This window comes from Glycine soja, chromosome 20, assembly GCF_004193775.1.
Source record: "Glycine soja cultivar W05 chromosome 20, ASM419377v2, whole genome shotgun sequence".
Taxonomy (NCBI): Eukaryota; Viridiplantae; Streptophyta; class Magnoliopsida; order Fabales; family Fabaceae; genus Glycine; species Glycine soja.
The window spans coordinates 4,775,967-4,792,556 of NC_041021.1; the positions used below are offsets into that span (position 1 = coordinate 4,775,967).

The window sequence follows — 16,590 nt, forward strand, 5'->3', positions numbered from 1 at the left end:
GCTTTACAAAAATACTGACAACCAATGAATATTTAGCAATCAATCACATCTTAATCCGCAACCATCTGTTTTTTTAAAATACTGTATGCTTAATCAAATATGAGCAACTTCATAAATACCGAAAACTGTTGTTATTCCATTAGTGTGCTTTGCATCAAAAACACAGATTTACCCTGTTTTATCTAAAAACACTACCTTAACCTGAGAATAACTATATATTTACATAGCAATCCCACAGGTATACCAAAATACATTACACCTGACCCATCCCACGAAATCCTTGCATTATATGCTACTCCCGTAATAATTAAACAAGTTTTAGTTGTGATCTTATACTATGCCAAACCAATCATTATAAATAATATTAACACCCACAGTAATATCTCTCTCTCTCACACACACACACACACACATAATTTCCTTATTAACAAACACTACCAAAAAATATCCTTTTTACGACGTGCATTCTAAGACAGTTATAAATAACCGCCTTAGAATGTCACGCGGTGACAATTTTGTAATTAAAATGAATAATTTTTCTTTTATGACACACATTCTAAGATGGTTAAGACGGTTCTACCTAACCGCCTTAGAATGCACTAGGGTCAAGTTAAATAACGATGGGTTTATGTATAGAAACGTCATTGTTTTTACCCCACGCGTGTACTTAATTAATTTGAAATCCCTAGACTAGCTAGCGCTTCCTTGAGTCTCGTCTCTTGCGCCTCCTTTGAACCCTTCCTCCGTCTCTTGCGTTTTCGCTCGCAAAAAGACGAAGCTCTACTATACACGATCCATGCTGTCCTCGCAAAAATGCGGAGCTCCATGCAACGAGGTCTACTATACACGTCCTCGCAAAACCCACACTCCCACGCCAAAATGATGTCGTCTTCGAATTCCCAAAACCCCGCCGTCGCCGCAGCATCGTCGGAGGCCCAAGTCAGCAAAAAGGCCGCCAAGAAGGAGGCCGCCAAACTAGGGAAGCTCCTCCGACACTCTCTCCGTTGACCCCGCGCTCACCCTCTCCGTCGCCAGAAACAGCGGTGGCTCCGCCATTCTCAGAGCGGCCTTCGACCGATATAGAGGGATCGTGTTCAAGAACATCACTGGTGTCGTGCTCAAAGCCCCCTCTTTCTTGTCTTTTTGTTTTGCTGCTACCACTACTGTGCTACCGATCTCCGGTCACCAACAGGTTAGGTAAAACAAGATCTGTAGTCAATTTCAGATGTTGTCATCATCTTTGGTTCTAATCCGTGTGAATATCTGCTTATGTTTTAAGTTGGGGGTTTCCATTTGAACTGAAGGTATTTGTTACTATGACACACGCAACATATCAAGCTTCTTATGATTATTACTAGTTATTGCCTTCGCTTATTGCCTATTTGTGGTGGTACCGCATATTGAGGGCGTGGTGACCTAAGCAAGTGGTAGTTAATGTTTGCAGGCGGTTTGATGTTGGCTTTTGGTTCTTTCTTTGTTGGCTTGGTTAATATAAGGGGTGGAGATTCTGTTTAGAGGTTGCTATGGGCAGTGTATTCAAAAGGGGGTGGTTTTGACTTTTCTATTATGTGTAATGTGCTGGAGGTGTTTAATTAATTTGTTTTAGAAATATTAAAATGTGCTATAAAATCTAATAGTCTGAATATAATATAGGTTGGGTTGCGCTAATAAATAATCATTGAGTTCATCTTCTGAAGAAGCCCTTGATGGAATAATTGGTTTTGGGCAATCAAATTTTTCTATGCTTTCACAGATTTCTGCATCTAGAAAGGTGAAAAAAGTATTTTCACATTGCCTTGACAATATTCGTGGTGGTGGAATATTTGCCATAGGGGAAGTGGTGGAACTAAAAGTCAGCAACTCCGTTGGTACCAAGATTGTATGTGCAGTAACCTAGTCTTTCATTCTCATACCATGATATTGGTTATCATATAAATCCAAGGGTAAATTTGGTGATCAAGCAATAAAACTACCAGTAATGAAATATCTTTTATATAACCTCATATCATGTTCACAAGATTTTTAGTTGGCTAGGTTGTTCTGTAATTGAAGTAGGGAGCATTACTTATTAATATCATTTGAAGATAGAAAATTTGATAGAATATTGGCGCAGCATGGTTTTTTATTTCTCAATCTGGACAAGTGTATTGCATTCATACATTTAGAGTATTTCCATACTCATTTTGCTCTGTATGTATTGACCTTATTTAGTGTCAAAATTTTATTGTCTTAAATTTTTTTTGGTCTAATTGAGTTTTAAGAATCTAATTTCGGCTCAATGTGTTCAACTTGTAGTTTGCCTTAGAAAAGAAGACTGCGAAGTTGAGAGGAATTGAGAAGGCTCTAGTTGCACGGCATGAAGCTGGTCATGCTGTAGTAGGTACTGCAGTAGCAAACATTCTTGCTGGACAGCCACGTGTTGAGGTAAACCATGGAAAATGCTCTATTTTTCGCCATTTAAATATTTCAATGCCATTGCAGATATGTAGATGATGCTTGGACCAAGTTACTTGTCTGCTTGAATTTTTGGATTTGACACACTATTGAACTATAATTATTCTCAAATACTCTGATTGATGATTTCTAGTTCATACATGCTCTGGTTATCAGATTCCTGGTTTAATGACTTGTGACCAAAATTGGTTAATTTAAATTTTTTTTTTTTTTTTTTAAATTTTAGGTGTGGAATTTGGGATATCTTATTTTAGAAACCATTTTAATGTTTTTAATTAAACTCCTAATTACCCTCACTTATGTGATATTTTTTCTCTTTTCATCAGCTAATATGAAAACAATAATTAAACTCCTAATTACCCTCACTTATATCATAGTCCATTTTATATAGAATTAAATTTAAAAATATGAATTTGTTGAATGTAATAAATTGGAATGATGTGCTGCATAAAGTGCTATTAGCAGAAGCAGTAGACACCATATTCTATTAATAATATTTGTGTTACTGTGTTTACTTAAAGAAAATTGTTGGAAAGGATCTCACATTGTGGTGTGTTGGGCAGTGATCCAGTCTAGCTCATTCTTTGTTGAACTAGTATAGAAAATCTCCCATTACTAATACTAGTATGGATATTTAGTAACATGTATAAATATTAGCGATAGAATTAATAGTATAATAAAAACAATTTGTCAATTTCTATTTGAATATATTAATATCGATAGAATAATAGTTAGAGTGGTAATAGTTAGAATAATAAAAGAAATTTGTCAATTTCTAGTTAATGATTCTTAATTATATAGTAATTTATGAATTGGCGTTATAGTGGTAATAGTTAGAGTCTTCATATTGAATTGGCTTCTTTGGTTTGTCCTGAAAAGTTGGGAATACCTAAATACAAAGTGGGAGAGGATGATGGGCCATTGGGGAATGGGCCGAGAAGAGGCCTACTAAGAGAGAGACAGAGAGAGGGTGCCGGGTGTTAGGGGGTATAAAAAGTGAAACACATCGCAGCAACCAGGTTGGGGCGCAATAGAAAATGGGAAGGAATGGGAAGGATCAGTGTGTGTGGTAGTTGGCGTACCTTTTCCTGCTTGTTTGAACTTCTATTTTTCACTTTTAAATAAAAAAACGAATATGGTGACTAATAAACGTATTATGAGTTTGACTAGTATGTCACTATACATATAATTATCGTAAGGCTTAGATCCTCGAAATATATTTTCTTGATATGTAATATAGAATTGTGCGTGTATCGTTTTAATTATGTGAAATGCTATTATCTCACACACTTTTAATAATATTATAGAGCAAGAAAAGTCTTGCTTCAGATCACGTGTCCAAAACTAAAGGAAGGGAAATTGGAGTAAATGCCAAAATCTAAAAGGATAAGGAGAACATAGAAATGCTGAATTTTAAATCTTAACGAATGCTATACATGATTTGTATATTTAATATATTTTAAAAAAAATACAAAACAATCCATTTATACTTAAAAAGGAATCAACACATATATTGTAGCGAGATATAATTTTTTTAATAAATGTAATATTAGATTTTATAGTTTTATTTTTTATCACGTTAATAAATTTATATAAACAAATTTTTGTACAAATACATTTTTAGTTATCATATTTTTTATTTTCTTCTTATTAAATATATTTTTTAAATTATATAAATATAATTTCCTATTGTAAATAGATGGCTTTCTCCATCTACTTGTTTTAGGACGAGATCAAATTTCTATGCAACTATTGAGATGATTTGCATATAAATTGTCATTGGATTTCAATATTGGAAAATAAGGAAGGAAAAAAAAAGTGGTTCTTTGATCCTTGTTTTGATTTAAGTTTAGATTCAGGCACGTATAAACAAAAGTTATAAGAAAACTCCATGACAATGTTGAAAATATATTAAATAATTTTATACTATTATTTTATGACTTATTTTCTGTGCTAACGTCTATAAGCTCACTTTTTCTTGTTTGTTTATGTCTTCACAGGAGAAAGGTTCTATGACTGAATGGTTCACTTTTTGGAATTAAGTTTGTTATTCATATTAGTTAATTGAGAATCTTTTGGTAAACGTTAGTTTTATTAGTTAAATGAGAATTATTTCGTTACCTCTAGATTTGTCACTACTAAAAAAATACTTTAATCCTTTGCTGAATTTTTATTTTTAATCTGGTTTTATACAGTGCTGGATATTATATTGTCAAAGTTGAAGATGATTTTCATGAAATGCATGAAAGAAAAGTCTGAGTAGAAGCAGCTGATGTTGCCAAGTCCCAATTAATTTTCCTGGCATATTGTTATCATGGTTCATTATTTTTGGGATTACTTGCTGATCACTATTAGCTAAATTTTGTTTTTAATTTTAGTTTCTAGCTACGGTCTCTCATTTAGAACACCCATGAATTGTATTTCTAGCTACATTTTACAGATAAGACATGTTTTTTAATTCTAGCTAACGTCTGTCATTTAGAACAGAGTGAAGTCAGATATTTAGAGCTTTATGTGCAACAATTTTTTAGGATGTTGAATAAAATTTAAATTGTCTAGTAATATAAAATAAATATGTGCCACTAGTGTGGCAACATAAAATATAAAAGGAAAAAAATATACGTATTAATGTTAACACAAAAAAAAAAAAGGAATTACACGAGACAAATAAATATGGATCTATTAATTAGTTTTGTGACGTATGTAGGTGAGGAAAAAATTTATGAGACAGAGTTTGTACAAAGAGGACGAGGTACATTAATTTCTTAATTTGTTTTCTATCTACTAATTTATATATATATATATATATATATATATATATATATATATATATATTATGATTGTATGTTCAGGTAAAAATGTGTCTCTACTTATATATACATATTTAATTGATAAATCAAAAATATATTTCTTGTTGTACCCATTTCTTTTGGGGAGCAGGGGAATTATAAAAAAAAACCAAATCTACGATGGTTCTTGGATTAACCATCTTAGTATGGTGGACATGCTAAGACAGTTGTTTGTAGAATCGGTTTAGAATGTCATCGGATACTTGACTTTCTAAGACGGTTATAGAATGACCGTCATAGAATGTGAGACTTATTAAGATGGTTATTCTAAAAATCGTCGTAACATAGCGATAATCTAAGACGGTTATTTAAATGACCGTTTTAGATTGTGAAGACTTTTTAAGACAGTTATTCTGTAACCGTCATAAAAAATTTAGTTTATGACAACGGTTTAAAACAACCGTTGTAATTTCCTTTTTACCTTTTACGACGCCCATTTCAACAACGGTTAAAAACCGTCGTAAAATACCCAAATTAACCAACTTAGTATCTCCATTTTCTAGTAGTATAAATAATCATCAATAAATTCAATTTCCAATTACATTCTAGTCATTGAAATTCCACCGAAAAATCATATTATCCTATTATCCTCTACACTAAATTTTTTACAAGACAATCATCATATTACAACTATAATATTCTATATTGGGTTTCTTATTCCTCTTTTGTTAATCAAACTAATCCATTAACCCAAATAGCTCATGGCAGAAAATTAACCCATTTGGGGCCAGAGCATTCCATGCTTTCATTACATTGCTACTTCACTTATTACATGCACGTGATAATCATCAACCTCTATCACTAAAGTCCAATCATACAAAACGTCATAAACCATTCACAAAAAACCCCTCACTTACTTGCGTGCCTATTCACCTTCAGAACTGCTGATATACCTACTAATTTTGGCGCTTCAGAGACAACAATTGAGGTTGCACCGTTCCCAAAAAGCTATCTACCGCCACTTACACCATTGGGAAGATGCATCAATTAATTATCTGCACCCTACTACTAAACTATCCTGCACCACACTATACCCTACGTTTCGCTGCAAACTTCATCTCACCATCTTTTCGCCATACCTTAACCTTCAGAGCAGCAGCAAAATGAGTATCACATCCTCCACTATGTCAAGTAGAGTAAGCGCCCTCTTTATAAAATTTCCTTTCTTCCTATCAATCGTTTTTTCTCTTAGCTTCAACCACAACATTTCATCTTCTAAATTTTCAATGCCTGGCTTATTGCAGATGTCATATCCGATTGTGAGGCCACCGTCGATCATGCAATTCATGGAAGCCTTCCACAACGACTGTAGAAGCAAACTTCATGATGATGAACCAAGCAATTTTGATGATGCCAAAAGCCCAAGTAATTGATTCAAGACTTCAAGATCAAGCATCAAGAATCCAATCCAAGATTCAAGATTTAAGAGAAGAAATCAAGAAGCAACAAGTCAAAACTTCATATAGGATAAGTATTAAAAGATTTTTTCAAAAACCAAATAGCACAGTTTTGTTTTACAAAAGAATTTTCTCAAATTTTCTAAGTTACCAGAGTGATTACTCTCTGGTAATCGATTACCAGTTATCAGTAATCGATTACCAGTGACCAGTATGGTTTTCAGAATGTTTTTCAAATGGTTTACAACGTTCCAAAAATGATTTTCAAATAGTGTAATCAATTACACTATATTAGTAATCGATTACAAGTGAATCTGAACGTTGGAATTCAAATCCAATTGTGAAGAGTCACAACTTTTCATAAAATGAATTGTGTAATCGATTACACCTTTGTGGTAATCGATTACCAGTGAACAATTTTGAAGAAAAAGTTAAGAGTTATAACTCTTAACATGGTTTTCTCAAAAGTCATTACTTTTCCAATGGTTTCTTTGACCAGACATGAAGAGTCTATAAAAGCATGACTTTGGCACACATTCAATACATATATGATATTCTTCCAAACAATTCTTTTTCACAATCTTTCTCTAACTATTGCCCATTGCTTTTTCTTTGCCAAAAAGCTTTCTAAACTTTGTTTCAAAACTTTGTTTTTCTACAAGTGGAAATTCTGCAGAAAACAAAAGTGTGCTATCTTTTCATCCCTTCTCCCTCTTGCCAAATGATTCAAAGGACTAACCGCCTGAGAATTCTTTTGATTTTCCCTTCCCCCTCTTGAAAAAATATTCAAAAGACTAACCGTCTGAAAATTCTTTTGATTCTTCCCTTTCCCTTAAACAAAAGATTTCAAAGGACTAATTGCCTGAGGTATCTTTTGTTTCCCCTTACAAAGATTCTAGGGAATAACCGCCTAAGAATTCTTTGTCTTAACACATTTGAGCATACATCCTTTGTGGTACAAGTAGAGCGTACATCTACTTGAGTTGTAATACTGAGAACAAGAGATGGTACATCTCTTGTGGATCAGTTCAAGTGGAGCGTACATCCACTTGGTTGTTCAAAGAGAACAAGGGAGGGTACATCCCTTGTGGATCTTTGCTTGTAAAGGATTTTATAAGGTTATTGGAAATCTCAAGAACCGGTGGTTGCTTGGGAACTGGATGTAGGCACGGGTTGTGGCCGTACCAGTATAAATTTTGTGTTTGTCTTCTTCTTCCCTACACTCTTTACTTTTCCGTTGTGTTCTTTTATTTTCACTTTACTTTTGTCTAAGCTATTGTTTTTGTTCTTTACTTCCTCATAACTTAGTAGTAAAGCCTAATTGAATCTAGTAATATTAAGAAGGATAATTTTTTAATTAGTCAAGACACATTAATAATTAATTTAACTCTCCCTTCTTAATTATTCTGAGGCCACTTGATCCAATAACGATCAAGTTATATTTTACTATACTTTCATTTACATTTTTTCCCTCATTATTATCATACAATATATAACTAGTTAGCTTTCCCAATTTTTTCCTACATACTTTTATAGAAATACCATCATCCTTCCATCGACAATGGGCACCAAATTACCCCGAGTTTGTTCACTTCAGATATGACGGAGCTCTCTACCAAATACGAGTCCGACAGCAGCGAGGAAAATTTTTTTTAATGGATGGACTCAAAGACTTTAGAACACAGTTACAAATCTACGAGTCCACCTTGATCAACTTCTTTGCCTGCGATCATAACTGCATCTTTGATGTACACTTCATTCCTCCACTAGATCAACAGACATGTGCCAGACCACGACTTTCATCGAGGCAACACATCTGGACTGTTGAAATAACTCAATGCATCCTTGGTGTCCCTCAACTTCTGGTAAATTACCATTACATAAATTTAGATTCTTATGGATAAAAAAATAATATAAAATAAAGTTTAACATTTTATTTTTATAATTGTTAGATTTTAAAATGTCGCATGATGTGATAAAATAATACCAAGTGACAATAAATCCTCATTTTCCATGTTAGTCAATGAGTTATATAAAAAAAGACTCATTAACATTTGAGTTTAATGTCTATGTACTAATAATATAAAATAATTTTATACTTTCATTCAATCACAAATTACGTTTGAAATTATTTTAAGATAATTATTTTAAAAGTCAACAAATTTACCATGTACATGGTGATTGTGATTGGATGACTGTGTACAATTTTTTACACGGTTAGTGCATAACCTTTTTTTCTCTTAAAATATTGCTTCTAACAATTTTAGTAGTAAAAAGGAACTTGGTATATATTTTATAGGAACTCATTTGTGTTGTCATTATATCTAGTGGCGAATCTAGGACCTTAAGTCACGAGAACAATCTATTTAAAAAGTAAAATTAATAGTTATTATCATAAAAGAAGTAAAAAAAATTAAGGATAAGGGATTCAACTATATAAAACTAGGGGGAGTAAAATATACACATTCAAGATATTTATGTAATTTTTTAAATGTGGATCTTCCACTTATTATACCAACAATCCTCATTTAAAAAGATGTAAGATAAAAAAAAAAAAAGATTTTTTTAGGCAAAGAATGAATTAATTTTGGACAAATTCTAAGGTGAATCAGTCGTCCACCATACATCACAATCTTTTGGATTAATTTGTAGTGTATTATCTTACTCTAGGTTCTCTCTACCAATTTTTTTCTTCTTTCTCCCTATTTTGTTCCATTCTTCAACCGGCCACCAAAACTCATTGTTGTTGAAGGTGATTTTCGGTGGTGACAACTTTTTTTCCTCTCTTCCTCTCTCCCTCTTTTTTTTTTCTTTTCTTGTCTTCCTCTTTCTCTATACGATCTTCACCCAAACCCAAAACCTCGCTCACCTGTGATGCCGCCATGGAGGGATACCGTGATGATTGATGAGTCGCATAGTTTGGCAACATCGGATTGGGTTTTGTGGAATGTGGAGGAGGTGTGAGAGAGCGAAGGCATATCATATCTTGATTTTGATGATGTCTCATTTGATTTGGAACTAGCATTGTCAATGTTAGTTTTTTTTGCTTGTGTTGCCTTCGTCGAGCCGAAACTCCTAGCTGTTATTACAAGTAAGTTTTTGTTGATTGACTTTTCATTTCACATTTTTGGAGTGAAAACTTTCCGTTAATTTTGTGTTGATAAAATAAAAAGTGTGCATTGAAGAAGTGTTTAGGTGAAGATTGTATTGAGAAAGAGGAAGAAAGAAGAAGAAACAAAGTGAGGAAAAGAGAGAGAGAGAGAGAGAGAAGTTTATTGCCGTCGGAAATTACCTCTAACGATGGTAAGTGGCGATGAGTTTTGGTGGTTAGTCAAAGAACAAAACAATGTAAAGGGAGGGAGAAAGAAGAAAAAGTTTGGTGGAGAGGGTCTAAGGTAGGATTATACACTAGAGATTAATTCAAAGGTTGTGATTTGTGGTTCATGGTGGATTACCTACAAAGCTGACCCATCTTATAATTCATCTTAATTTTGTATTGAAATGTTTAGGGTAAATAGTTTGCACTGGCAGTATTAAGAATTTTTGCATTGATATTTAATTATAAATTGATATGTATGGTTAGTGTATTGAGTTTTATAATAATTACTTTAGAATTATATCTATCATAACTTTTGATTGGTTAAGAATATAGAACTTTTTTCAATGTAAGTGGATATAAATTAAACTCTATTGTTATTAATGTCTCACACACTACTACAAAACATTATTTTTACGACGTCCAATTTACGACGTTTCCCGAGAACCAATTTAATATATGGCACGGTGGCACTATCGTAAATAAAAGCTAAATTTTTATAGGTACTAAGACGGTTTTGTAAAAACCGTTTTAGAATATTTTTCATTATTTTTTAAATTTTATTTCTCTCTCCACTCTTTCTTCTGCTGACTCTTAGACTTCCCCTCTCTCTTTACTCCCCTTTTAGGTTTCCATAGCCTTTGTGAGAGGGACGAAGCAATGTCTCTGGCAACGTTCTCTAGAAGGCTGCCATTAAGGTCGTTGACGTTGTCACCGCCATGGTTGTCCCCATCGTCCCCTCCCCCAACATCTGGCTCCTCGACTGTCGCTTCAACCACTAGCTCCACGGTCGTCCCTCCATGCGCGTTGGCTGCGAATTCGCCGCTGCGGGAGTCCTCCCCGACAAGATCTATGTCCTCGGTGGCTGCGTCGCTGACACCTGGTCCTCGACCCCGCCACTGGCCAATGGGAGAGGGTTGCCAGTCCGATGGAGGTCCGTGAGAAGTAGATGCACGCCAACACCGTCGTTGGGGAGCGGATCTACGCGATGGCAGATCACGGTGGCATCACGTACAAGCTTAGCAACGACGAGTGGGAGAGCGTAGGGTAGAATTGGATCAAGGGTGGAAGGGGAGGGCGTGCGTGGTGGAAGGGATTTTGTACTGCTATGATTATTTGGGGAAAATCAAAGGGTTCAATGTGGGGCGCGAGGTGTGGGAGGAGTTGAAGGGGTTGGAGAAGGGTTTGCCCAGGTTTCTGTGTGGGGCTACGATGACTAATTTGGGTGGGAAATTGTGTGTGGTTTGGGAGTGTCAGGGGAATGGGCATGAAATAGAGATTTAGTGCACTGAGATTGGAGTGAAGAAGAATTCGGATGGGGAATTGTGGGGTCAACTTGGTTGGTTCGGGAAGGTTCTTTCTATTCCCAAAGGCTCTTCCATTGTCAACTGTTCTTCTGTTTCCTTGTGACCATACATTACATGTAAGCATTCTTTGATTTTACTACATTGAATTGCTGCCACTTGCTCTTAGGCGCCATTTCCTGCTCAGATGTTTGTATGTCAAATTGTGAATGATAAATAAACAGGAGCTCCTCAACTAGTACTGCGCTTTGAAGTGAATCAAGTCATGTGTTAATGGAATGAAAGTTTATGTATGTGTGTCTCTGCGACCTTGAATTTCAGTTACTGGATGATCTGAGTAAGCAATACTTTTGTTCTTGCAATACCCTAGTGAGTGTAAAAAAAAAAAGTCTTTTTCCAATGTTAAAATAGAGCAAGATCGTTCTACTTTTTTTTTGTTAGTTTTATGAGTGGGTGTTAGTGGAAGTGGCAGAAGACTGCTCGCACGTGAGTATAGTATTATCAAAAGTGTTTCAAAATGAAACTTAATATTGTTTGTAGCACCTACCAAAAGTGGTTTAATGGTTATTGTTTGTTTGTCTTTATGAGACCACATTTCTTTTTATTTCATCAATTATGAAACTTAATATTGTGTTGTTCCAATTTTTATGTAAAGAAGGTATTGCTATGAAGACATTTATCATTGTTACAGGTCAAGTTTGTAGATATTAGTGGGAAATTGTCCTATTCCCTGATGGAATCTGAAACCAAATTTATGCACTAAGTCTGAGTCTGACCAGTCTTTTATGTTGTGGCTTGAATTGAGGTCTGCACATAAGTCATTGTTATCAATATACTAGTAAAAATTATTGTCTTGTACAATTGTGTAGCTTGTTTGAGCTTTTGATGATGTAGTAAACCATTCTTTCATGTTACAGATTTGAAGGGAGTACGCAATTGATGGATGAATATTTTGGTAAAAGAGCCATTGATGGGGTGGTAGTCCCTAGAAAGGGGATGGGCCATGCATCTAGAGATACTACTAATGCTAGAGATCGAAATGCTCAGGTGTGCAGCCACATTACTTGCAGCAGCAGAGTCAATACTCCTAAAGGCACTCAAATTTGGTTCTTGTGAAAAAGGTAAATCTTTGAAACCTTCAATCCTATCTTCTTCAGCTGGAGACATAATATCATTACAAGTTGTAAAGTATATTTTTTCGAATATTTAATGCACTTATATCTAAGTTTATAATTTAAAATTATTAATTAACTTTAAATAATCTTAATTACCCCAATTGGTGAACATGGAAGGTATTGCTTATCTTCCCATGGCATGCTTGTGCGACTCAAATGTTTAATCAATAGTCATTTTCCTTAGTTAATTTTAATGACTACCATGTAGGAAGACTATCCAAGGCTCTCTGTTGCTGTTGCTGGTGATTGGAAGTTTGATGTGTACATGGGCATTGATGTATTTGGAAATAAATTTTAATTGTTATGAGTGGAACATAGGTCAGAAATTGAATTTGATCTACATGTTTTATTTCACTTTAAGCATACTCCCTGTGTGGGCATGGTCTTTCTCCCGTGTTTCATTTTGGCCGCAAGGCTATGAAATACCTCGTGTTCTTCACATTTAATTTCATTGGTTTCATTATGGTTATTGCAGAATATATATGCACTTTAATGTTAAAACGGCCTTCAGAGAAGTTTCTTACTACATGTAGAACCCGTTCCCTTGGTGAAGCATCCAACTTGCCTGTAACTAGATATACTTTCACTAAAAAGATAATTATCACTTGGTCTCGTAAACTTTGTAGTACCAGCCAGTAGACACATTAAAAAAGCTATAATTTCATTTTTAATAGTCACGCACGTAATTAAATTTTTTTGTTTGATTTTTTTAAAAATATCAACAATATTTAAGGACTTCTTGAATGAATTGAATTAGTAGATACATCTTATTTTGAATGAATTGAATTAGTAGGGCCATTGTTATTGGAAGTTCCCCTTGTTCGAGCCAGTAGCTTGACAAAGAAAAAAATTGGCAGTGATTCTTTTTTTTTTCTTTCTATTTTTGCTTTTAACTTCTCCTGATTCCTGTGTTTGTTTGCAGAAGTTTGTTCATGGGATGATAGATGGTGTTCAAAAAATTACAGCTCTTAATGGGTAATTCTCAAAATCATCTCTGTTTAATTACATTCGTTCTTTTAATATTATGAAGTCCTTTAGCATTAGCGTGATACATGAGTGAAGTGAAATTATACTGGTGTTTAGCCTGTTTCTCTCTAGTTCAACACTTAACAATTGAGGTGTTTATATGTGGAGCTGTTACTTGCTATCTTTTTAAAAATAATTTATTAATTTCCTAATAATTTTTTTTTAAACTTATAAATGTTTTAATTGTACTATAAAATTCTGTAACTGGTGAAACTAAGCATGTTTACGACTTATTAAAATGAATTTTGCATGTAAAAAATATGTTTACTTACAATCACTTATAGTTTATTTTTTTGAATTTTGTTACCACAAAAAATGGTCATAATACATTTTTTTAATCTTTTTGATATGTTTGTGCATTTAGCACTTTAAGAGTTACGGCTTCTAGGATATAAAGTTTGATTGATAATTATATTGTATATTATTTGGTAAGATAGCATAAATACGCATAATGTCAAAAATTGGATTATTTGGAAGAATCTTTTCTATATAATTAGTTTGATGCTTCAGATTAAAAAAGTCTCTTGTGAAAATTAATATATTGATATATTTACTATATTTAATGTGGTATGAAAATTATTTGGACCATATTTGTGAAAATTAAAATATTTACTATATTTAATTATATATTTTAGTATGAAATTATGAAAATATATACTGTTATTTAATAATAGTAGTAAACTTAAAAGTGTCTAATATTTAATAAACTATCTACTAAAATTATGTCCCATTTAATATTTAGCATGTTAAACACGTCTAATATTTAATAAAATACTATTAACCAAAATAAGCAAACATTTATTATTAACCATGGCATGCTTGTGCGACTCAAATGTTTAATCAATAATCATATCATAATTACATTGTTTTGGAAATTATTATTTGTAATATTTGCAAGCTAATTAACACAATTCTTATGTCCAAAGAAGTGCGAATTGAAGGATTAATATTTATTACAAGTATAATAATTTTTTTGTGTTGCTAATATTTTATTGGTTCAACTATAACTATTTTATTTCATTTTTTTTATGTTAAAGGTGGATAAAGTATACTTAAACACCCCCACAAAAATTGCTATCATAGACCATGAAAGGAAAAGAACTTTTGTACTACGAAAAGATGGGCTTCCAGATGCCAGTGAGTTTAATATTATTTAAAAGCTTTATGAGGTTTCCTTCTTATTATTGAGTATAGTATTCATATATTTACAACGAGTATTTTCTTATTCATATATATCCACAGTTCTTATTGTGAAGGTCACTAGAAGAACTTGATTCCTTGCTTTTTCATGCATCAAGAAATGATTCCTTGCTCAGTCAAATCAATGAAGGCAAAAATCAATTCTGCCCTTGGCGCTCTGGACAGGTGATTTGTGTAGTTTTTGTTGTTTTTCTTGCCCATAATATCATTTTTGCTTCTTGCACATATTTCTCCGTGTCATACCAACTTACTGTATGTGTGGATATTAGTTGGAAGAGCTCAAAAATATTTCCAAATAAAAAATATTTAGTTGGAAGAGCTCAAAAATATTTTTACTCCGCCAATCACTAATAATTTTCTTAGATGCCAATCAATAATTTTACATTCAAGGTACAGGCAATTATTATCATGATTCGTAGCATTTCATTCTTTATGGCCTATTTGATAAAAGTATAAAATTCTTCTCTTATATTAGCACTTTTTTTTTATTGAACTGATAGGAAATAAAATCTATTTAGAGACAAATGAATAATATTAGGGTGGTCGACGGCAGGCTAAGGTTAAAGTTTGTTAATATACTTATATTAAAAAAAATAAAGATGTGAACATTAATGAATACTTGTGAGATGTAAATATTTGTAAGCTGTAGATGAGAATGATATTACTCCTTGACGATGAGCTCCTTCACGATGAGATTGCCGGATCACAACGATAATAATTAAAAGGGTAAACAACCACATACTAAGACTTTGTAAGTTGTAGGTGACTTTTTACGACGGTTGATTTATAACCGTCGTAGTTTATAATGTAGACAACGACTTACTAAGACGGTTTTGGAAATAACCGTCTTAGTAAACCTAGCAAAATAAATGTCTTTCTAAGACGGTTATTACAATAACCATCGTAAGTTCTAAGGACATTTTAAGACGGTTATTGATTAACCGTCGTAAAAAGTGAGACATATAACGACGGTTATCAAAATTGTCGTGATTTTCTTTTTACCTTTTACGACGCCTAATTCTACGACGGTTTAAAACCGTCATAAAATGCCTATTTTAACCGACTTAGAATACGTTATTTCCAGTAGTGACAGGATTAAATTAAGTAAAACAATAACTTTATCTAAGAAGTGAATTAGTTTTGAGTTAAATACATTTGGTTGAGACCTCACTATTATAAAAGTCAAAATTAGGGAGAAACATTTTCCACTTCTTATTTTGGATGTATTCCTCGTTAAACTACATAGTAGACACGAATTTGTATATGTTGCTAAAATTGGCATGGTAAAAACATTAGAGATAGAAATCTTTATCCGTCTCTATATGGAGATAACTTTGACCCTAAATTGGTACGTTGTGTCACTAACGTTAGGCATGGAAGAAAATCAATTTGTCTTTGTTTGAAAGTTGCTTGTCTCTAATTAAAGACAAATTATACATTTTGTCTCTAAAATTTATATACAATTCGTCTCTAATAGTATAATGTAAAATTTTGTCTCTAATTAAAGATGGATTTGATATTTCATATCTGTTTTTTTAAATACTTTTTGCTATTTTTGTATACATTTTCAAATTTAAAATCAATACTATTATAAATTATTACAATTGTTATTTGCTGGAATCCTAAATGAAAACCATCTCATTATGAAAAAAATTCCCGTCAGAATGCGTTTGGATAGAGAATTTTAACTGAGGAAAAGTAATTTATCAGAGAATTTGAATTTTTGTAATTTAGAATCATTGTTTGGATGCTTTTTATGAAGAATTTAAAATTTTGGAATTTTAAAATAGAATTTTAAACAACTAAAAATCTGGAATTTAAATTTCCTTATAAAAGATGAGAAATTAAAATTCTCTTCTTAGAGTCTTC

The 16,590-nt window shown here is 33.0% G+C and overlaps 1 protein-coding gene and 1 pseudogene across 2 annotated transcripts; both read left to right on the forward strand.

Moving 5' to 3' along the window:
* Positions 1-685: 685 nt before the first annotated feature.
* LOC114401362 (ATP-dependent zinc metalloprotease FTSH, chloroplastic-like) lies at positions 686-4,967 on the forward strand. Of its 2 annotated transcripts, none has more exons than XM_028363870.1 (3): positions 686-1,879; positions 2,296-2,424; positions 4,455-4,633. In XM_028363870.1, exons 1-3 carry the CDS (start codon positions 1,742-1,744, stop codon positions 4,494-4,496), a joined length of 309 nt encoding a protein of 102 aa, XP_028219671.1. In that variant the 5' UTR covers positions 686-1,741; the 3' UTR covers positions 4,497-4,633. The 2 variants fall into 2 exon arrangements, with proteins under 2 accessions (XP_028219671.1, XP_028219672.1); XM_028363871.1 differs by lacking the exon at positions 4,455-4,633 and adding an exon at positions 4,650-4,967 and having other exon boundaries at positions 687-1,879.
* Positions 4,968-10,618: 5,651 nt separating this feature from the next.
* LOC114402918 lies at positions 10,619-15,048 on the forward strand (annotated as a pseudogene).
* Positions 15,049-16,590: the final 1,542 nt, after the last annotated feature.